Genomic DNA, 24681 nt, shown 5'->3' with positions numbered 1-24681 from the left:
AGACAGGGCCTATAAATACGCAACATACGTAAGTGAAAACAACGTTAAGACACACAATAAAAGTCATGCTCTATAAACTTGGGTAATTTCTGGAGTATGAGCGATTTAACTGGTGGATGTTCCAGATGGAAACACAGGGGCTCAGGTGCAGTTGGATACTTACTGGTTGTGTTTCCTGACATCTGGATGATGCACTTGGACTCTTTACTCATCTCACGAGAGTTGAAGGGGCGGACTCTGACCGCCACCTTCACCGAGGCCCCTGCCATGGTGCCTCTGTTTATGTGCTGGAAGCACTTTTTCAAAAGTCCAGGTCACTGCTCACACCTGCAAAGAAAGAAACATTATGACACTGATGTTAACAAACAGAAAACTGGAATAATTATATCTGTATTATCTATTATGTACAGTAAAATCTATATTCCTTCATCTATGTGCAGAACTTCTGAAACAAAGAAAGGATGTTACTCCTTTTGTAGTTCCATTACTATACATGAGCAGCGAAATATTGATTTAGACGTTCTCAATTGGAAATTGAATTACACCTACTTTCGGGAAGGCTGTAAATCTTAGCTGCCTATCACCATAGCAACTATGAGTATGATTTCTGTTGTATCTATAAAGAAGTGACAGCCATGACAAGCAAAAACAAGATTTCAGTGGCAACTTACAACGGGGTTAAGCAATAAATCCAAAAATGCTCAATATTTAGATGTTCAGGAAGACTGTGTGTTTATATGACCTCACCATAAAAGGATCATGCACGGTCAGCTACTGATCTAGAGAGATACTCGGCCCGGCAGCAACAAAAGAATTGCACGGCTGGCTAAATGTCAGTACGCTTCCTAGGATTACAATAACAGATAACAGAGCTGGCTGCCACAAACTCGGAGTCCAGCTCACCCTTCTAGTCGGAGCAAAATGGAGGTAATGTGTCAGGGAAGATTTATGACCTATAAGCCTCAACCTCGTTTTCAACGAGTTCTGCTTCTGTTTATGAACGTGTTTGCTTCGTTAACTAAGAGGTTTATTTGAATAAATGTAAAAGAGCTCATATTGCGATTTTATGTGAGCTGCATTCTGGGTTTTTCAATTAAGCTAACATCACGCTGAGTCACATTCTGGTGTGTCGGAGTGGCTTCAGTTTCTCTCATTACTCTCCAAATACTTAGGCTACTTGACTTAACACACAACCTCAAAGGCAGTCATTGAGTTATTGAAAAGTATGAAATTGATTTTATAGTACATGTATTGTGATCAGCATGTTGATTAATCAACATATTCACATCCATTATGAACAAATGTACTTCATCTGGTAATATTACTTAATAAGCCTTTCTTAATTGACACCAATGACAGTAAACTGTCTCTTTAAGGCATTGATTTTACTTGATCTGATTCTTTAAAATCACTGTCAGTGGTGTAACAATTAAGTAAGACTTGTTAAATAATATTTTTGGCTTAAACATAACCAGTGAGTTTACATATTACCACATGAAGTAGGTTTGGATCAACATGAGGGTAAATAAATGATGACAAAATACTCATTTTTGGGTGAACTGTCCATTTAAGGCACTGCTTTTACTTAATCTGACCCTTTAAAATGACTTCATTGGTGTAACAATTAAGTATGACTTGTTAAATAATATAACTTGAAAATAACCAGTTAGTTTACATATTATCACATGAAGTAGGTTTTGAATAACATTAGGGCGAGTAAATGATGACAGAATTTTCATTTTTGGGTAAACTGTCCCTTTAAGGCACTGCTTTTACTTGATCTGACCGTTAAACAATTCCTGTCATTGGTATAACACTTAAGTATGACTTGTTAAATAATATTTCTGACTTGAACATAACCAGCTAGTTTACAGATTATCACATGAAGTAGATTTGGAACAACATGACGGTGAGTAAATGATGACAAAATTCCATTTTTGAGTGAACTGTCCATTTAAGGCACTGTTTTTACTTGTTTAGATCCTTGAGAATTACTGGAATTGGTGTAACAATTAAACAAGACTTGTTAAATTATATTTTTGAATTTAATAACTAATTAGTTTATATATTATCATATGTAGGTTTGGAATGACATGACGGTGATCAAATGATGACAATGATGATCCCTTTAAGGCACTGCTTTTACTCGATCCGACTCTTGAAAACGAAAGTCATTGGTGTAACAATTAGGTAAGCCAATTTTGGGCTTGAATATAACCATTTATTTTATACATTATCACATAAAGTAGGTTTGAAACAACATGAGGATGAGTACTGTAAATAATGACAAACTTTTCATTTTTGAGGTGAACTGGGCCTTTAAGGCACTGCTTTTACTTACTCTGACCGTTAAAATATTCCTGTCATTGGTATAACAATTAAGTAAGACTTGTTAAATAATATTATTGATTTAAAAATAACCAGTTACTTTACAGATTATCACATAAAGTAGGTTTGGAACAATCTAAGAGTGAGTAAATATTAACAACATTTTTAAATTTTGGTTAAACTGTCCCTTTAAGCCACTGCTTTTATTTAATCTGATCCTTGAAAATTACGGTAACTGGTGTAACAATTAGGTAAGATTTGTTGAATAATATTTTTGACTTGAATATAACAGTTAATCAACATATCATCACATATTAAGCCATATTAAGACATATCAGTTTTGGGCAAACTGTCCCTTTAAGGCACTGCTTTTATTTGATCAGACCTTTTAAAATGACTGTCATTGGTGTAACACTTAAGTAAGACTCTTGAAAATGACTGTCATTGGTGTAACACTTAAGTACGACTTGTTAAATAATATTTCTGACTTGAACATAACCAGTTAGTTTACATATTATCACATGAAGTAGGTTTGGAACATCATGAGGTTGAGTAAATGATGACAAAACTTACATTTTTAGGTGAACTGCTCCTTTAAGGAGCTGAATTTACTTGATCTGATCCTTGAAAATTACTGTCACTGGTGTAACAATTAAGTAAGGCTTGTTACTTGTTAAATAGTATTTTTGTTTTGAATATAACCAGTTATTTTACATATTATCACATGAAGTAGGTTTGGAAAAACATGAGGGTGAGTACATTTTTTTCTGCATATCCTGTCCCATTGCTTTTACTTAATATGACCCTTGAAAATGACTGTCATTGGTGTAACAATTAAGTAAGACTTGTTAAATAATATTTCTGAGTAGGATATAACCAGTTTGTGTACATATTATCTCATGAAGATTGGAACAAGGGTAAGTAAATGATGACAAAATTTTCATTTTTGAGTGAACTGTCTATTAGAGGTAATACTTTGCAGTGTAGATCATAAATCCATAACAGAATAAATCCATAACAGTCATTGCGCTGTCAACAAATGTACATTATTAATTTGTGTGGCATAGAAAGTAGAATATACTGTAGTGCTATTAGAGCACAGTGGGAATCATACGCAATTTCATAAGTGTGTGTTGCCAGCAGTCGCTATATTTTCCCCAACTTGCTATCATATTAATAATAATGATGATAAAACACGTCTGTAAAAATTAAAAAATAAAAAGAGTACAAATGATCATTCTTTCTCCGTTCTCCGGTAAATTCTGGAATCGTGATTCATTAGCTCTGTCCTAAAGACATTACTGTGTGGCTGCCAGCCTGAGACAATGAATGACAGTGCATTTATCCCGCCCGCACTTAGAAATATGTACACAAGGACAGAGGGCCATTTATGACGAACAACATCTGTTCCAATACTCAATGAAAAAAAGCACTTCTCTGTCATAATAATAATGTCTGGATTTGTTGACAGGCTCTTAATGGCCGCACCCCACGGCAGGCAGTCCCACCCTGGTGACCCAACACCAAATAAACAGACAGAGCCTCATTAATACTGCATTGTCCTCTAGAACACGCTAACAATGAAAAAAACTCTTACCTTTACAATGGTGATCCTGTGATGCTCTCAGCTATTGACTCTATAGATCAGCTCCCACTGCTGCCTCTTGTGCTGGCTTCTCAGATTCTCGTTTTTGAGCTCTTCCTCTGAAACAGTCTGCTTTTCCCTCTGTTTAACAGAAGGTCCTTATTTGTTCCAGCGAGGTGGAGCTGGATGTCCGGTGAGGCCTGTTTGTAAGAAGGAAGGCTTCTTGGAGGAGAGATCTTTGAGTGCTCTGTAATGTAGAAGCCAAAATGGCTCTGGTGGCTGCCTAGAGCAGTGATGCTGAGACTGACTGAACCAGTGACATCATCACTGAGGAAGGCAGTAGCATCAATGCAGTAGAGAGAAAGAGAGAGAGAGAGAGAGAGAGAGAGAGAGAGCAAGGGGGAGGAGAGAGAGGGGGGGAGGGGGATGGGGATTAGATTCCCCACGGAGTACTGTACGTACACACACACACACACACACACACACCCTTACGCACAAACATGGCTCTACATTACATGAGATTCAGTGGATAATGCTGGACTGCATGTGTGCGGTATATCAAAAGAAAGCAAGTAAATTGTAATTTTTAAGACTAAATAATATTTAATATTTATAAGAAGTCACCTCTAATCATTTTGATTTATTCAAGTGAATAGGACACTAAAAGAATATGATACCAGTATCTTTATGAAATATGCATTACAGAATAAAATTAGTCTATGTTGGGTTCATTTTAATGGCTATATAATGACAGTCAAAAATATAAATAAATATATAAATACATATACATTCATGTCAAAACGTATTAATTATTATTTAATTATAATGAATAGCTATATTTAAAAAAAAGACTTTATTATTATTTATTATTATTGTTGTTGTTATTACAACTTCTACACTTTAATGATCCATTCATATTTTTTAACTTTCTAAATAAATAAGTAGGTAGGAAATACAATAAAATTTTTCACATTACTTACTTGATGGTTTTTATTACACTGAATTGAAATAAATTGCGGAGAACTGTAAATAATATTTGACCTCATTTTGGCCTTTCCTTTGAGCTATCCGTCAAGAGAAATCAGCTTTCCAGTGGGATTATTCTCAGTTCACAAACTATTAGAGCAAATTGGACTGTGCTCTCCCCACAAATCCAGTAAACCCATGCAACACATTCATAAAGGAAGCTTTTCCCACTGACATTAATCCACCTCTATTCTTCTGACTCAGCCTCTGTTTGCATTCCCTAAAATCAGGAAGTGAATTAGACTGAAAGGAAATGACATGGTAAAGAACTATATCTCATTATGGAATCAAGATGAAGTATCCCATTAGCGTATCTTTATAAAATTTGCATTACTAAATAAAACGAGTAAATGTTGGGTTTCTAATAAGATGATAAGTACTTTAACAGTACAAATCAATAATTAAAGTAACAGTAACTAAAATATCAGAGAGCAAAATAGCTACATTTATGCTAAAAAGAGAAAGTGATTTTGAAAGAGTTAAGGATAACCAGCCATGAATAGCTTTTCAAGTCAAAAGCTATTTATTTACTGACTCTATAGCCACTATGTGCCCCAGCATACGTCAGAAAGAAAAATAAACAGACCAGCACATCAGTTTGTCTAAATGCTATAATGATGGTACAGTATTTCTGAGCAGTTCAAAGCAATTGTTTAGTCTGCCCATGTACAATAGAATAAAAGGCAGACAGACCATCCATGGCACATCCAGAACATACCACAGCACTGGCAGTAGCCATTTGGGTTTTATCCAAATTGGATACAAATGTCTAGATAATGAACTGGTCATTGGACTTCATCTGAAATTATTTCCTATTGTATTTTTTCCCCTTTTCATTCAGTTATTTTTTGCTTTTCTTACTCTTCCAAACTGATCTGATCTCATGAAGAAAATACAGTATACCTGTGGGAACTTCTTCGCAAAGACTCGAAATACGACATATTCGATGTGAAAAAGAGTGTTATTTTATTTCCCCGGAACAGATGAATGTACATATGGTACGTTTTATGTGATATTGGTTTTGTATGTGTCACCGCAGTTCTGACTTGACGTTTTAAAATAACGTACCAAAACTGATATTATGAACAAAAGCGAATGTGATGTAAAAACGTAATCGCAAGCATGCTGTTTTAGCTTGTTTTTTGCTCTCTCATCTTTCAGCTCTTTCATCGTGAGTCACGCTTTTCATGGGATTTCACATTCCAATTCCGTACCAGCTGAGCTATACCAAGCAAGCTTGTTACGTCCAGAAAGTGAAACATAAGGAGCTGTAATCGTACGAAAACAATTACTTAACAATTAATTATTGGTACGTATAGAGCATTTTGGGAAATTCTAAAACACATGTAAAATGTTTAATGTGCCCTGGTGAAAAAAACAGCTAAAACCAGCCTAGGCTGGTTGGCTGGTTTTAGCTGGTCAACCAGCCTGGTTTTAGCTGGTCACCCTTGGGCGGCAGGCTGGTTTTAGAGGGGTTTTGGCCATTTTTCCAGCCTGGCCAGGCTGGTCAGGCTGGTTTTAGCTGTTTTTTTGGGAGACCAGCTAAAACCAGCTACTTCCAGCTTAAACCAGCAAAGACCAGCCAACCAGCCTAGGCTGGTTTTAGCTGTTTTTTTTCAGCAGGGTGGCTTAATGCATTTAAACTATGTTTTTAAAAGACACAAACTCAATTTACACATTAGCCTATTAATAAAATGTATCATGTACAGACAAGCAGATGAGTCCAGAATTAGAACGCAACACATTTAATTATGTATTAAGCGTTTTCTTCTAAAGGAAAACGCTGAACATGGCTTAATGCATTAAAACAGTGTTTTTTAAGTCGATAAGTCAATAAACATTGTTAATTAATCGTACTAAGTAAAGACATATTAGCCATAATACAAATGCAAAACATTGTTTTCCTCCCGTAAAAACCCATTATAATGAAAATGCTTAACAAGACTTAATGCATTAAAACAGTGTTTTTAAAAGACCAAAATCAAGTTTGTCTGTACAAAGTATTATTTATTAATAATGTTCATTGAATTTGGTCATTTAAAAACATTGTTTTAATGCAGTAAGAAACGTCAAACGTTTTCTTTGCGCATTTAAACATGTTTTGTTTTTATTTTGGACTCATCTACTTGTCTGTACATTATATGCTTTATTAGTAATGTGTTTACTGAGTTTGGTCATTTAAAAACACTGTCTTAATGCATTAAGCCACATTAAGCGTTTTCCTTATAACACATATCGGTTGGACCTGGAAAAGCATTTGGAGTACTATAGACTGACAAAAGTTAAAACAATTCAAGGAGAAGAGAGCAAAAAACTGTCTGAGGAACAAAAGGCATTTGTGGTTTGCCAAACTGAACCAGTATTTCCAGGGCAAGAATCTTGACAACATTTGTGTTTGTTCTTACCATTTCTGGTCAGGTAGGTGAAATATTAGGCTAATATCTTAATTAATACTGCTTGTATGTATCTTTACCATCTGTTAACTTTAGTTTGTCAAAATATTGCATCCTTTCCTGCCTACACAGTAAAAAAAAAATATATAAATAATAATAAAATTTGTTGAGTAAACTTAAAATAATTTGTTACCCTGCTGCCTTAAAATGTTAAGTTCAGTCAGCTCGAATAAGTTTAGTCAACTTGAAATGTTAATTTGTTCTAAGAGAGAACTTACTGTATATATTTGAGTCTGTTAAACTTAAAAGCTTAAAAAAACTTAAAAGTTATCTGGCTGCCTTAAAATTTTAAGTTGAATCAACTGAAATACCTAAGTTGTCACTTAGTACAACTTCACATTTTAATTTAACTAAACTTTTTTGAGTTGACTGAACTTAAAATTATAAGGCAGCCAAGTAACAAATTATTTTAAGTTGATTTAACAAATAGCTTTTTACAGTGTACTAAGTCCTTCTCTATGATTTAGCAGCTTCCACACATTTTTTTTCTGTGGTTTAGACAGCATAAATAAGCAGAACAATGTATACAGTAGTAAATTAACCGTGTAATCCATGTTGTTGTTTACATCCAAGTATCGCCAATATCGCCGCGCATCTGGGTAACTGACTAAATCTTGACGTAAGTAGAAACCCTCTATTTTGCGTCTTGCAAAAAAGTTTCTGTTTTTTCAACCTACCCCTTCAGAGGCTTGACCACGTACACCAGCACCAAGCTATATCAAACTGTGCCCATTCTTGACCTAGACAACAACAAGAGTAATTAATAATAAATTATCAATGCATTTGTTGTACTGAATTGAATGTGTTCTGACTGTAATTCATTTTAAAAGAGTGCTAAAGACTGAATGATTTCCCATTCATTTATCTTTTTTCTTTTGATTTTGAATTGAATTGGGACATTTCTTTGATTTACTCTGGGATGTCCTATGCGGGAAAGCACAACGAGCGCCGAGCAACCACAGCATTCAGTTAGACACAATGCCAGTCTGAGCAGTCCCTTGTGGCTGCTTTTCTCTCCTTCTGTCTCTTTCTCCTTCTCAACCCTTCCTGCTCTTCTGTCTCAGCTCAGTAGAGCAATGCTTTGAATAATTTATCCAGCTAAAGGAGTGCTGGTGTGGGCCTGACGTCTGATACCATCTTAAAGGGACAAGCTTTTAACTAGAATTAATACTGCTAATGAAAACACGATGATACAGGATAATGCAACCAATAGGTATGAACACAAAATACTCACACAAAAGCAAATCTAATCCTACTACCACACCATATTCAGCTGTAATTTCAGTTTGAGTGATTAATTCTAAAACATAGCTTGTGTGGCAGAGCACTAAGGGATTCAAGATTGAACACGATTACACCACCCTAGATCTCAATCAGGGACCTTTATTAAATAAATGTCAATTAAGTCAATACAGGTTAGCTCACAATATATTTATGACATAGATATAAGACATACATTTTATTAAAAATAAAAATATTGTACAAAAGAGAGCAATAACTAAACACATAAATCAGAGGTTTGTGGTGATGTTCTGATATGAGGCAAAGTTTTTATATTTAAAAACACTACTTTATTTTATTAACAATGTAATCTGTCACGATTAGACTTGAACAGACGCACAAACAATGACGTAGTAAACGAAATACATTTAATAATCAAAAACTAGAGCTCAGAAGCAGGAGAAACAGGAGCAGGAACACAGGGAGGTAACATTATCGTCCGACAAAGCATGAAGGAAAACACACACATTAAATAGACAGACTGATTAACACATACAGGTGCAGGCAATGAGGGAGAAACCAAAGTACACAAAACAGCGGGGGAGAATGATGGGTGAAACCAACTCAAAAGTCCATGGGTGTGACATTAGCTCCCCCCTTCCAGAAGGCACGTCCTCGTGCCGACCAACAAGGAAAACGATGTACAAAGTCTTAGGAGGGGGTTTTGGTGGAGGACAGACTCCTGGGAGGGGGGCAAAAGATGAAGTCCAGGGTGGTGACAGAGTGATCCATGGAGGTGATGACAGAGGGAGGAGCCGAGGAGGTGACAGAAGGGGGCTGGAGCAGGAGGAGCCAGGTGAGACCCAGACCGCAGCCATGATGGAACCCCAAGGTGGAGCCTATGGAGGGAGGAGCCATGGTGGAGGAAAGGCTGACAACTCGAGGGGGCTGACCGACGGAGGCGGAGCAGGTGGTGATAGAGCCCAAGGTGGAGACGGACAGCCTATGATCCTGGGCGACACCGATCCAAGGCTCTGGCGATCAAGGCGGAGACGGAGATCCGGAGATCCTTGGTGGAGCCGGAGCGACAGAGGGCTGAGGCTGTGCCAGAGGGATTGAGGACTTCCACGGAGCCAGTGGGATGGAGCGACGAGGCGCAGCCGGTCGGATGGAGCGACGAGGCGCAGCCGGAGGAGTAGAATCCTGAGATGAAGGTGTGATGACGACAGACCAAGGCGGAGCCAAAAGAACGATGGAGCCCGATGGAGCCCGGTGGAGCTGGTGGACCGACGGGCGACGGTGGAGGTGAGGGAGCTGATAGACGGGGTGGAGCCGCAGGGTCGGAGGGCCGAGGTGGAGTCCAGGACTCAGAGGCTGAAGGCGGAGATGAGGGATCCTCCAGCCATGACACCGATGGTGACTGGCAGACCTGCGGCGAACCCACTGCACAGATGGTGGGCTGAGGGTGAGCAGAGGGACTGACAGGCAGCAGTGGTGGCATGGCTGAAACATTATGGCTGTTTAACTGAGGTAACTGAGGGAGGGTGGGTGGGAAGTCAGAGCAGGTAGATAGTTCGGAAATTACAGAGAGTCCAGTATTAACATCCTCAGAATTATTATCAGGTATATTGTTCTTTGTGAAATGTCCCAAAACCCTATTCAGCTCACCCTCAGCGGTGGTGCAGTGGGTAATGCTGTCCTCAGCACTCTCAATTTCCACTGACCCCTCCACCGTCACGGTCATTGTGGCCGGCTCATGCACCTGATCTGACGGCTCGTGCAGCTCAGGCTCTGTGGTGATCAGCTGCTCTGTCGCTCCTCTCAGCGATGGCACGCTGGTCGCGGCGGGCTGTAGCTCTCCGTCATTGGTGGGCTCTGGCTGGTATTCCACGGGTCGAGGTGGCTGGATGGGTTCTGGGTCTGGAGTGGCACTGGCGAGATTATCCATGGAACAGGCGGGGAACGAGGGTCTGTTTCTTGCCGGTGTCCATTCCACAAACGCGGCGAAATCCGCTCGAGGGCCGTCCTCCGACGACGGAGCTCTGCATGACGCATTTAGACTAGCGTCATAAAACGCACAGAGCGCGTCGTCTGGGTAACTGGTGGTGTGAGCTACAAGCTGGAACATGATGGTAAATCCCCAAGCGGTAGTGATACATAATAAACACAACGGAAACAAAAAACTGGAAAACCGAACAACAAACAAAACGGGTTGGAATACACAAAAAAAAACTGTATAGGTCGGACGATCTGTCACAATTAGACTTGAACAGACGAACAAACAACAACGTAGTTAACAAAATACATTTAATAATCAAAAACTAAAGCTCAGGAGCAGGAGAAACAGGAGCAGGAACACGGGGAGGTAACATTATCGTCCGACAAAGCATGAAGAAAAACACATACTGTACAGGTGGAGGCAATGAGGGAGAAACCAAAGTACACAAAACAGCGGGGAGAATGATGGGTGAAACCAACTCAAAAGTCCGGGGGTGTGACAGTAATCAATATTCTATTTATTAAAGTCAAATATAGATCTCATGAAATCCCCTTGGCAGCCAGACGTGGCGGGGCGTCCGGCGCCAGGCCCTTACTCGATGAATCCATGATTACTGCTAGAGGGCTGGAGTCCATATGAGAGACCTAAGTGGATCCCATATGTGTAAAATTCCACAGAATAGCCTCAGAGCCAGTGTTTCCCTGGCAGACCCCTGCCATTTCCAAGAGGGTTACAATCACCTCCAATCTTTCATATAATCCTGAGAAATGAGTCATATGTGTAAGTGTTTCTGAAACCTCCCATAGGAATGATGGGGCTTTTCTAATGTGCACGTTGCACCTGCTGCCTCTTATGCTTGTGCCGTGACGAACAGCAGCTGGATGCAATCATTGCATGTGCATTGACTTGTTTAGTTTACACTCAAAGTGGATTGGTCTTTTTAAGCGAGATCCCAATTCTTCAGTCCGACGTGACATCTCCGTTCCCTTCTTCAGGGAACGAGGGTTACATACGTAACCAAGACGTTCTCTAATCTAAGTACTGTTTGTTCATGGGCAGGTTATGGAGTCAGTCATGGCGTCTTTCAGCTACGAGTGATTTGTCTTATAATTTTGTCCATGTTCTTGCTTAATATTAAATGTTAATCTTTAGGTTTTTTCTGTTGCCTCTAAAATCCTGTGTGTGATTTTTAATCAGCCACTTTAAGCCAGCAATATAATAATTTTTAAACAATAGTTGACTTAAAGGCACAATATGTCAGGACTCAGGCAGAAATCATATTAATGGATGAGCTATTGTATTAAAGACTTGTTAAGGTCACTGTAGTATGAAGCAGGGTGGGGCTGAAAGTTGGGGAAGCGAAACAAGGCCGCTGGAGCGATTGCTAATGAAGGACAAGCATGAAACACGGCTCAATACATGAGATACATGAGTGTGTTGAAATTTCTGTTATAATGCTACTTTGTGCGTTCGTCAACAGTCTAACATATTAAAGTGTCTTAGGCATTTCTGTTCTCTGTCTCGAGGGAACTCGAACCGCGTCCTCTAGAGGGCGCTAGGTGAACGTCGTCAGCGTGACCCGTGTCTGAAGAGTACATATAAAAACTACAATGAAATTGGCCGGCGACAGCTTATGACGTCACTGCCGGTGCGACTCGTCGCAACCGGTGCATCACCACCGACGCAACCTCAGTATAAAGGGGTGTCAGTAGAACACAACATTCTCTTCTTCGTCTTCACTGACTTTTTGTGGAAGCGTGCATTTTGTGGTAAGACTATTTATTTCACTTACACTTTTATGTCAAGCACTAGCAAGGCGTTTAGGAAATGTGTAGATCCCTGTCCGCGTTATTTGACGCCTGACAAAACACACGATCTTTGCATCTTCTGCTTGTGTGAAGAGCACGCACGTGATGTCCTCGAGGGGGAATCGTGTGTACATTGTGAGCTTTTCTCGATGAGAAAGCATCGCTCTCGTTTGTCTCTCCTTTCGAGGAAGGAGGAACAACCATCTGTTCCCCGTGGTTCAGGACCCGCCGCTGCCAGGCATGGAGAAGAATGAGCTCATGGGGATCGCAGGCGGATCTGGCGCATGAGTTAAAAAGGGGACTTTCCCTTTCATGCTCATCAGTCGGGAACGAGAGTGAGCTCTTGGATGATGATGATGTGGTTTCCCTGACATCATCCGATCCAAGAGCTAGTGCTCTGCTGGGTTCCACCCATATTTAGATTGAGAAGGTATGGAAAAAGCCGTTTTCTTCCCGAATCCATTATTTCCAACAGGCTAATTATGCTAATATTGAGGGAATGTGAGAGTATGGCTATGAGAAGATGCCCCCTGCAGATGAGACAATTGCGAGCTATCTCACTACGGGTGAGTCATGCTCTCTCATGGCTCCCTTCTTGTCATCTGCGCCCCTTCAAAAAACATCTAGCTGAAATGGCAAGGCATATGCAGCAGCAGGTAAGGGTGTGGGTGCGTTGCACATGATGGCGGTGCTTCAAGCCTATCAGGCTGACCTGTTGAAGGACCTGGATAAGGGTCAGGGACTTTCCCCTGACGAAGTTGCTGAGCTGCGGGGCACCACAGATCTCGCTCTCCGTGCCACTAAACAAGCCGGCACCTATATGGCCAGGGCTATGGGTGGCATGGTGGTCACGGAGAGACATCCGTGGGCGAACCTGGCTGACATCGGGAAGAAAGAAAGAAAGGGGCTTTCTTCTTGATGCACCAGTTTTGCCTTCTGAGCTTTTCGGTGTCTCCGTCGAGAAGGTGGTCGATAAGTTTAAGGAGGCAAAGACACGCTCAGCAGTTTTTAACCTTCATTCCCCGTAGGTCCAGATCCAAACCCGAACAGCACAGGAGCCCTGGCCCGTCTCGTTCAGAGGACACAGAAGGCTAGTGTCACAACCTGCACTCCTCCTCCTCCACCCGCAGGGGGTTCGAGGAAATGGAGTGGGCCAAAGGCTGGTAAACAAAACCTAAGGGAAGTTATCCAGACAAGGCAACGTTCTCGTCTGGATCAAAATAAATCTAACGAGAAATAACGTCTCTTGCTTACCTTGGGGCTGGTTTATTTCACCCTTCTGTAATTTCCCTGTTCTGACTGAGGTCAGGTGAGGGCTTACCTGCTCGCTTGCTGGACCCAGGTTTTTGGTTAGCTTCTATTCCACAGAAGCTGCCTTTACTGATGGTCCGGAACTAGCTTCGGGTCTCTATCTGGCTTTGATCAAGCGCAGGTAGTATAATGGGTGAGTAGGATCCATGTTGTATGTCTAGCTATTACTGTTATTTGGGACCTGTTTGTTGTATTCTTATTTTTTCTGAGCAGGTCCTCAGCAAGTATCCCCTCCCTCTGGTCTACTGACTACAGTTTCGGCTCTGCTCTCCTGCTGGATCTGCCTTCGCCTGCCTCCTACCAGGTCCCTTTTTCAGTTTTCATAGATAGGACTTACGTCCTCCCTTCAGGTAAGCGTTTAGAAGTTCTTTCTTTCAACCACGTCCCTGATAGTTTGCTAGACCTTTATGAGAATCCGACAACCTCTCTAAGTGATATAACATCTAAGTGATGTTAGGAGCCTGCCTTCCTCCATATCCACATCCAAAGATGGTCAATTCAGCTCCTGGACACAGCTGTTGGAGCCCTTTGAGTGTTCCTTCGAACATCTTTCTCAAATCCATACTATGGTAAGTGCTGACCAAGCTCTGGGCACTTTCTACAATCCACATAAGGGAAAGTGCGCACCAAGTTCTGCACACTTTTCTAAAATCCTATATGGTATGGGTTACACGCGAGACTTTGTTCCCATTCTTGAGTTGGTTAAAACCCCGGTCTCCTTGGGTCCAACTTCACTCGGGTATCATCTCAAAACCCTCTGACCACCTGCTACCTAGATTTGCTGAGGCATTCCTAGGTACCTTAAGAGAATGGTTCCGTTTAGGAGTCCACAGGAGACTGCTTCCTTAGTTCTGTTAATCAGTTCCTAAGGGAATGATTCGTCCAGATCTGGACAGTGGCTCCTATGTGACAGGCTGATCTGATCTCGTAGATTCTCAGCCATACTCCCCTAAAGGAATCTCTCTGATTCCAAGCCTGAGCTCCACTCCGGGTTCTTCAGACCCCATTCAGGTAAGTGGAGTAGCAGCTCGGGCCTTGGCCGAGGGGATAATGTCACTGACAGTTGTCACTACGTCCCAGGGGCAATTTCCTAAAATTCAAGGAATTGTTACTTAGTGCTCGTTCTATTAGCATGCACTCCCCTCAGCATGGCAGCACGGATATATCCGTTCCTCTAGCGCCCTCTAGAGGACGCGGTTCGAGTTCCCTCGAGAGGAAATGTCTCAGGTTACGTATGTAACCCTGGTTCCCTTAGATGGGAACGAGACACCGCGTCCTTTAGTCTCTTCGCCATGCTTCGGGCGTAAGCTTCAGACGAAGAAGCGAATGTTGTGTTCTACTGATGCCACTTTATACTGAGGTTGCATCGGTAGTGATGCACCGGTGGCGACGAGCATGGGCGTAAATCCCTGGGGGGATAAATCATTTTTTTTTTTTTAAATCGCACTCTCTATTCTGAAAAATATATGTATGTATACCTAAAATACTCGTGTAAGTAGAAAAAAACCCTGCAAAAAATGCATTTAGAAACAGTTGATTTCTCCCTCCCCTTCCTCACAGTGGTTTGGCCCAATGCCTGCTCTACACACACGAGTCAGGTGTGTGGCTGCGGCTCAATTAATGCTGAACTTCAGAAAATAGGGTATTTTATTAACTTTAAATAAAGCGATTCTCTTTAATGTAGTTGATGCAGACTCATTCATAAATTAGTTGCGGCAAAAATGCTGATTACCGATGTAATTTTCCATGAATCTGCTAAATTAGCGATTAAAATATTACTTATCTAGTTAACATTGTTTACCATAGCTTGTTGCATAATGCACTGCAAGACGCCAAAGCCATTTCCCATGCATTGTTTTATTTGTGACGACTTGGCATAATGTTAATGTAACATTAACGGCCACAATTAGACTATTGTTTAACAGAGGCCAGCTAGTAGGTGCTGTGCAGGTAAACCTCACTCCCCTGATCTCAAGAGATAAACTAGCGAGCAATATTAGTAGGTGCAGCCTTTAGTCTTTTTGTTAGTGCGTCCGCCTCCCGTGCCGGAGACCCGGGTTCAAGACCCGCTCATCGCGAGTGTGAGGAGTTTCATTTAGCTGTGCATTTACTAAATAAGAACTGTGTTATGTCCGAACAGACCTCACTTTAAATAAAATTTTAAACCTTTTTTTAATTTCTTGTTTTTATTGTTGTGTATCTTTATAAGTACAATTTGACTATTATTTTGCGTCCCCTTCAAAAATTGCTCATGAGAAATTTTATATTTATTGTCTCCCCCTACTGTTAAATGAAATTTACGCCCATGGCGACGAGTCGCACCGGCAGTGACATAAGCTGCCGCCAGCCAATTTCATTGTAGTTTTTAAATGTACTCTTCAGACACGGGTCATGCTGACGACATTCCACTAGCGGCCTCTAGAGGACACAGTGTCTCGTTCCTATCTTAGGGAATCAGGGTTACATACGTAACCTGCGACGTTTTCTACTAAATAAAACTGGAAGATCAAGGGTATCTATAGCTGTCCATCGTTTCCGATGATGACGCTTGCTTCGGGATTGGGGGGGGGGAGGCAACGACTTTGCCGTTGATGCCACTTCTCGTGGGCATTGAGGCAGATCCTTGAGCCGCACACTCGTCCGCAGGTGGTACAGGGGAAACCAGAGGACAGAGGAGCCCCGACTGCCCTCTGGTGTGTTTGTCTGCTTCTCGGCTCTCCGCTGTTGGTCTTTGTCATGGATTTGGGAAACTGCTTGGGCACAGGTAACCTGCCAGGCTGATAGGTCCTGTGCCAGAGCTTCAAGCTGCATAGGATTGATGTTGGAATGCTTTAAAAGTCCCTTAATGTGGTCCTTATAGCGCTTCTTTTGTCCACCAGCTGCTCGTTTGAGTCCTTATAGTTGGCTGTAGAGGACTTGGCGAGGCAAGCGGTGGTCCGGCATACGGATGGTGTGCCCTATCCATCATAGGTGTTTCTTAGCCACAGCGGCTTCCATGCAGATAGAGTTAATGCTCTGTAAGATTTCCGCATGTTGGACTCGGTCCATCCAGGAGAGGCCGAGGATCTTCTGGAGGCAACGGATGTGGAAGGATTGCAAGAGTGGAATATGTCGGCTGTATGGAGTCCATGTTTCCGCGCCATAAAGCAGGGTGGAGACACACACGGCATTATAAACAGCAAACTTGGTGCTGACCTTTAGGTTTCGGTTTTCAAAAACCCTGCTACGAAGGTGACCAAATGATGAAGATGCTTTTTTGATTCGGGTGTGTATTTCCATATCAAGGGAGGAGCAAGAGGACAGAGTTGAACCAAGGTAAATTAACTGATCTACATTTTTAAGTGGGACGCCGTTTATATGGAAGCTGGGGGGTGGAGAGGTCTGAGAGAAGATTTGGGAAATTACTTCATATATATATATAATAAATAAAACTTTTTTTAATGTTAACCTGAAGACCAAAGGATTGGTAAAGACTGGCTATTGTGTTGAGGGCGTGCTGCATGGATTCAGGACTATGTGCTAGAATCGCGCAGTCATCAGCATATTGTAGTTCAACTACACAGCAGGATTTGGTCTTTGTGTAGGCCTGCAACCTCCGGATGTTAAAGAGGCTTCCATCAAGGCGGTATTCAAAAAGAACACCGTTCTTGTGTGGCTAAGGCACAGTGAAAAAGATGAGTGATGGCAGAGAGAAGGAGGTTGAAAAGGACTGGGGCCAAGACACAGCCCTGCTTCACATTAACATTAAAGAACTCTGACTGAAGTTCTCCTGTGGTAACTCTGGCTTGCATTCCATTGTGCAGCTGCTGTAGAATGTTGAGGAACTTGGGTGGTACCCCAAGTTTGAAAAGCTGTTTCCAGAGCATCTCACGGTTGATAGTGTCGAATGCTTTGCTGAGGTAAATGAAGGCTATGTAGAGGTCTGTACACTGCTCTCTGCTTTTTTCTAGCAACTGCCTTAAGACAAAAATCATGTCAATGGTGGATCTAGTCTTCCGGAAGCCACATTGCGTTTCCGGGAGTGCAGCTTCCGAGATGTACTTAACTAGCCTATTGAGCATGATTTTTGCCAGAACTTTCCCTGCGATGGAGAGGAGGGAGATTCCGCGGCTGTTGCCACACACGGCTCTGTCCCCTTTTTGTAAGGAGGTACCCTCCATGTTTGAAGACCTCTGCCGGAATGCCATCTGGTCCAGCACTTTTATTGTTTTTAAGACTTACAATGGCTTGGCGTGTCTCAAGGAACTGAGGGGGATTATTGAGATGTGTGACTGGTGGTACGTCAGGGATGTTATCCAGGATTGAAATGTCAACAGGGTTATTGCGGTTACGGAGAGTCTCAAAATGGTTTGCCCAGCGGGCAAGGATCTCATGGCGGTCCTTGAGAAGAGACGAGTCATCAGCTGAACGCATTCGCTCTCTTCCTAGGGCCGTAGAGAGTTTTGATGGCATCATAGAAGCCCTGTGAGTTGTTGCAATCTGCTATGCACTGTTTCTCTTCTGCCTTCTTCACCCACCAAGTGTCCTCCATGATCCGGAGGGCACGCTGGATTTTAGATCTTGCTGCATTAAAGGTGGCTTTCAAGGTAGGAGATCCAGGGCAGGACAGGAGAGCTTTATGGACATCATGTTTTATTTTAAGAAGTGTCTGTATCTCAGCAGAATTGCTGTCAAACCAGTCCTGGTGGTGTTTCCTCGACTGGCCCAATGCCTCTGAAGCTGAACTGTAGATGGCTTGGCGCAGCGCTGGCCAGTCAGCTGATTCCTCAGGGATCTTTTTGAGGTTACCAACGAGGAGCTGTCGAAGAAGGTCTAGTGAGGTGGGGCTATTGAGTGCTGAGTAATTGATTTTTTGTTTTGGGGCTGTCCTCTGACCACGGGGTCTAATACTCATGAGGAGTTTGGATCTGACCATGCGGTGGTCAGTCCAACACTCTGCTCCGCGCATGACTCGAGTGGAGAGGACATCTTTCTGGTCATTTTGACGGACTATTACGTAGTCTAGGAGGTGCCAATGTTTTGAGCGTGGGTGCTTCCAGGTGGCTTTGAATCTGTTCTTCATATGAAATATGGTGTTGGTGATGACCAGTTGGTGTTCTGCACAGAGAGATAGGAGCCGGAGGCTGTTGTCATTCATCTTTCCAACTTCGTGCCGGCCAATTACCTTATCCCATACCAGGTGCTCCATGCCCACTCTGGCATTAAAATCTCCCAAGAGGATGAGTTTGTCTGTGGCTGGTGCTTGTCTTATGGCAGAGTCGAGGGCAAGGTAAAACTCCTCTTTGATGTTAGACTCGGCAGCAAGCATTGGTGCATAGGCACTAATGAGGGTGGCAAAGCATCCTTTTGCAAGGGGGTTTCGCAAGGTCATAAGCCTCTCAATGATGCCGACAGGGGATTCAGGGATATGCTGCAGCAGTTTGGACTTCACTGCAAAACCAACTCCATGGATCCGGCAAGTGCCTTCGGGGACCCCTTTCCAGAAGAAAGTGTACCCTGCACCAACCTCCGTCAGAGAGTCCTCTCCATGAAGTCTGGTCTCACTGAGGGCTGCAACATAGATGTTGTACCTTGCTAGCTCTAGGGCCACAAGTCGTCACCTTAGAATTATAAGGTTCTATCTGCGTTCCGAGTGGTTTTGAGATATTGAGCTTCAAAGTTTTTGCATTCTATATAGCAAAAATGATATGGGGAACAAGTCTCTTTCCTACATGAGAATGACAGAGACCCTAAATGTATTCTAAATGTACAATATCAAAATCCTCTCAGATTTTTAAATGGGGATTTTGGGAACAGGTCAAATGCAGATAGAACCTTCTAATTCTAAAAAGTCGTTTTCTGCTTGGAATTATAAGGTTCTATCTTGCAAAACATTAATTAAAGCAACAATTTTCAAGAAATAAAAGTAGTTTACTTATAATTTGTTTTAAAACATAAATTACTGTTGTAACAATGTGTCAACATGTATGAGAATTTAATGCTTTAATGCTTTCTTTATCACGTTTATTTAATATTTTAGGACAAATATTTTTTTCTTGTTTAAGTTAGGCATAAAAGGCAGTGCTGAATATTTTGTCAAGAGCAGATGTTAATTTTATAATTATAGAGGGTAATTAAAGACATTATTGCAGAAACAGTTAAAAAAAATCAGCTTCTCTAATCCATCTGACCAGGACTTTATTCCACAAAAAGCCATATTCATATATAATGCCGGTAGCGGTAATTATGAGAAAAAAAAATCACGCCATCATTATGTTTTAAACAGTGCCACTTTGAGGAATAAATGTGAATTGCACTCATTGATTCTACAGACGTGTAATTGTTGTTTTACGTTTAATCTTTCCTGCGGTTATGGAGCAGTCCGGTGACATGACAAAGAAAGTTGATCCTGATTGGTCCTCTTGTTTGCATTCGAAGTGCTGATTGGCTCACAGATAGAACCTTATAGAACCAAGTTATAGTTCGACTCTGCAGATAGAACCTTTTTCTTTTCTAAAAAGTCCTAAAATGTACACAACTTAAAAAAAAACATCACATAATGTAAATAAGTTGTCACAGAATAAGAATATGTGAATAACTCAATTTTGACAAAAATGTCAGATAGAACCTTATAATTCTAAGGCGACGAAGTGCTGTTCTACGATGAGGCTTGTCAGGTGTTTTAGCCAGGTCCAACAAGGTGCGGACATTCCATGTAGCAATGCTCAGGTGTCTATTTCTTTCTTTCTTTTTTCGACTGCATGGTGGGATGCTCCGGCAGTTGCGGTTTACCGCCCGGAGTGAATGGGGCAGACATTTTTTGAACCACCTTTTCCAGGTCCTTCCCTATCTCAGGGGTGAGCAGCGTGGAACTGCTCAGTCGCAATAGAAGCTGCCGAGGCAATGTGCTGCTCCATCCCACAATTGCAACGACCATCACTCCATTGCCGCCTGTATGCATGGTTTGGCTAGGCACTCCTAGCCACATCCTTGGCCTGTGCCTGCCACCATTCCACATCGCCACAGGACTTGTAGGTGGGGGGAGCAAGGGGGAAGCAAGAAACTTGCACATAGGTAAGGATTAAGGTGAAGGTGCAGGTGTGCATTCCACACTCCCACCATCTTGGCTCCTTCCAGATAGACCTCTGATGGCATGAGAGAACCCATGTCTGAAAGGAGTTGCAGGGGGCTGCCGGTAGCCCGGTCTGCTGGGTTCCGCCTGTGCCTGTCCCCAAAGGCAGATTTGTCATCAGGGTTTACTCCCTTAGCCACTGTACCCCTCCGGGTTACCCACGTAGCGGTGGGACTGCCTTCTTCAGACTTTGCCGCCCTTATGGTGGTTTCTCTCACATCCGCCATTTTCCGGCAACTCCATCGCTGAGGCATTTGGGATCACTCTTAGTCTGGCCTCTACCCGGCCAATTTCATTGTAGTTTTTAAATGTACTCTTCAGACACGGGTCATGCTGACGACATTCCACTAGCGGCCTCCAGAGGACACAGTGTCTCGTTCCTATCTAAGGCAATTAGGGTTACATACGTAACCTGCGACGTTTTCTACTAAAAAAAACTGGAAGATCAAGGGTAAATGATGTCAATGACAGGCGATGCAAAGAGGTTTAAATTGCTTATTTCTCCAGATTTAACCATCAAAACTTCTAAATATTTGGGATAATGTAAGTAGACATGTCAGCAAAATATATACCACTGTTTTAGTGGTTTTTGGATATTTTAATCAAAAAATCGTACAAAAAATCTTGCATCACAGTCTGGTACAGGAACTGCAGTGCAGCTAACATTCTTTTCTCTTTTCTCTCTATATGCACCAGACACTTTCTTATAAACACTCTGTGTTACAAGGACAACATTGAGCTAGTCTGAGTGTGCTACACACAGGTCAGTGGGCTGGACAACTACCTGTAGAAACACACTGTTCTCTCTCTAAATGCACCAGACACTTTCTCATAAACACTTCATGTCACAAGAACTTAAGGACTTTTTTACCTCGAAAAAAAGTTAAAGAAGGCAGCTTTTATTGTATAACTTCAGAAAATACAAAAAGGGTGACCTAAGTAATCAAGGACATCTAATGATCATGGTATAGCAGAGGTGTCCAAACTTGGGTGTTCTGTAGAGTTAACCTCAAACCCAAATTAAACAGATATAAATCAGCTAATCAAGGTCTTACTAGGCATACTAGAAACTTGCAGGCAGGTGTGTTGAGGCAAGTTGGAGCTAAACTCTGCAGGACACTAGCCCACTGGGACAGAGTTTGCACACCCCTGTGGAAAAGGCTTGGCAGCAGGGAATAAGGGCACAACAAGGTCTCCACAGCAGAAATTATGCACTTTGCCCCCATGCACCCACACACACACAACTACACAAGCCAGCACTCGAGAAAAAAAAACACCACCACCAGGAATCCACTCCTTAGGCACTCAGTTCCTGTAAAAACCAGAAATCAAATTATACACTTTACCCAGAATTGTCAAAGTAACTATTTGCCACTCTATCACACACAATTGACCCACAAATTAAACAACTTACAAATACTTAAGTCAATACAACAACACCAAATTAAACTAATACAAAGTGCGCACAAGTATTCTCTTAGCTTCATAAAATTACGGTTGATATACTGATGTCACATGGACAATTTTAACCCTTGTGCATTCAAAAAAAAGTTACACATAGGTGCAAAATGGACAAAAATGTCTTTATATGTATTAATATTTTTTCCACTTTCACTGATGTTTATTTTTTTAACCAGCATCTGTTCTTTCCGTAGATACCAAACATTAATTAATTTTCAGAATTGTAACCCTTTAAAGCCCCACTAAGTAACTTTTTTTTACCTTAAAATAATGTTTCCGAACTCATGTCAGTGGTTCATCAACTCATAACAGGGTGAAACGGCACTTTCGTATTCGCTTTGCGACCCTCTATCCGCCATAACAGCACTATGTAAGTTTGGGTCATCGGATCGCGGTTTTGTAGTTCAAATGATACTACAAATGCGACTTGCTTCACGACAGGCTTCACAAAAGGTTTTCATACTTTTATAAATTCATACAACATACTCTACCTTGTCACTGGACATCGTTATTTCCAAAGCCGGTCCTGGATAGCCTTTCAAACAAATAACGTGCATGTGACACGACGGTAGGCTAAATTATTTACGACAGCGGTAATGGACAATTCCGCTTCTAACCTGTAGAGGGAGCATTGAGGGAAAAGTTACTTAGTGTTGCTTTAAATGCTGGTTTGTTTACATAATGCCACAGGTTTTTTTTTTTTTTTTTTTAATGAAAAAATTAAAAATAGTAGTTAATTTCCATATACTAAATGCTAAGCAGCATTTTTTTTTTTTTTTTTTTTTGCTTATTAGCTTCTTGGTTGCGTCAGTGAAGAACAACAACATTAATTTTGAGGCATTTATATTTTTTATGCAGTGTCAGATTAAAAAAAACAAACAAAAAAAAAAAACACTTGAGTTCATAATGGACAAAAATATCTGTCAAAAATCTGTCATAGAAATGTTATATATTAATATTTTTTTCCACTTTCACTGACTGTTGTTTTTTTATCAACATCTCTTCTATTCATAATTACCAAACATTCATTCATTTTCAGAATTTTAATGCCTTAAAAGCTGGTTTCTTTACATAATGCTCACTGTCAGTGGGCAAGACCAGCTCCAGAGCTTCGTCTGCTGAGTAACGTCTCTTCATCTTGGAAGCAATGAAATGACCAAGCCCTCAAGCACCAAATTTGTCTAGGTTTGGCTGTGCGAACACTCAAACTTCACATAAAATCTACCAGACCAAACAAAGCATTTTCTTGTGGCGAAAACAAAAACAATGTGTTTAGGGGCTTCTGAACTTCTACATCAAATTCACACTCAACTTTTATCTCTGTACAAAAACAATAACAAATGAAAAAGTGCATTCAAGGATTAAGATCTGTGTTTGGGTGAAAAAGCTCATTAACCTTCTTTGACCTTATTCATAGTTTTCACATGGTCCTATGACCCTGCCAAGGGTGTGACACATATACATGGTGTGGGATTTTTGATTGCCAGTTTAATCAAATTTTTTTCAAACTAATTACACACATTAAATTTTCAGTAAACACATGCAAACCACACTCTGACATCCTTACCAACATACCCACACAATTATAGCTGCATTATTTTTCCAATTGACTCTATAATAGACTATAATATGCATAAGCAGAAAACACGAATAAAGCGGGTATTTCTTTTATATGCCAAATTTGAAAAAAAAAAAAAAAAAATAGCACAATCTAGTAAAAAAAAAAGAAAAAAGGTAAAAATGTAAAATGTGAAGCCTTGCCGATAGAATGAATTCCTATTAGTAAATATTGCATCAATTTATAGTCGAATGGTCCTGGGTTAAAAATTGCAGTTTTAATGGGTTTCAATGTGCACATTCTTGTCCTTAAGGTCCTGAGTGTGAGTATTTGTGAGTATTTTTTTTATTTTTTTGAACAGAGGGTAAAATTGATTTTTTTTAAGGAAATGAGGGTGAAATATTACAATTTTAATAAAAATAAACACCTGAGCCAAAATGTATGCAGTTGGCATTAACACAGGCACACTTATAACAAAAAACAAAACTGAAATGGACAAAAATATCCATAAGGTTGCACAAGCGTTAACAATGTCCTTACTACCTTTCTGTGCCTTGAATGTGGCAGTTGCATTGCCGTCTATGCAGGGTCAAAAAGCTCTCGGATTTCATCAAATATCTTAATTTGTGTTTTCCCATGATGAATGATTGTCTTGCGGGTTTGGAATGACATGAGGATGAGTAATTAATGACAGAATTTTTGTTTTCAGTGCTGTCAGGCAAACACCTGTGACAGCCGTGTCAGACTCTGTCTCGTCCAATCCTCTAACAAAACGCAAACACAGAGAAAGTTCTACAAACAGGAGCGAAAACACATTTTG

At 41.1% G+C, this 24681-nt stretch overlaps 1 protein-coding gene across 10 annotated transcripts in view; it reads right to left on the bottom strand.

The window, feature by feature from the left end:
- Positions 1-4177, bottom strand: part of kif1aa (kinesin family member 1Aa) — an 85760-nt gene extending 81583 nt beyond the window's left edge. For 6 of the 10 annotated variants that reach the window (XM_073852151.1, XM_073852152.1, XM_073852153.1 and 3 more), the window contains exons 1-2: positions 3926-4176; positions 164-327 (exon numbers count right to left, since the gene is read on the bottom strand). In XM_073852151.1, the coding sequence (XP_073708252.1) occupies positions 164-269 (106 nt within the window). In that variant the 5' untranslated portion in view covers positions 270-327; positions 3926-4176. Of the gene's footprint in view, positions 1-163; positions 328-3925 lie in introns of all 10 variants that reach the window. The other 4 variants (XM_073852147.1, XM_073852148.1, XM_073852149.1 and 1 more) reach the window with 1 other exon arrangement.
- Between the last annotated feature and the right edge of the window lie 20504 nt (positions 4178-24681).

The sequence above is a fragment of the Garra rufa genome, chromosome 12, assembly GCF_049309525.1.
Source record: "Garra rufa chromosome 12, GarRuf1.0, whole genome shotgun sequence".
Classification (NCBI taxonomy): domain Eukaryota; kingdom Metazoa; phylum Chordata; class Actinopteri; order Cypriniformes; family Cyprinidae; genus Garra; species Garra rufa.
Note: the sequence above shows the minus strand (reverse complement) of the source record. Positions and strands in the feature narration are given on the sequence as shown.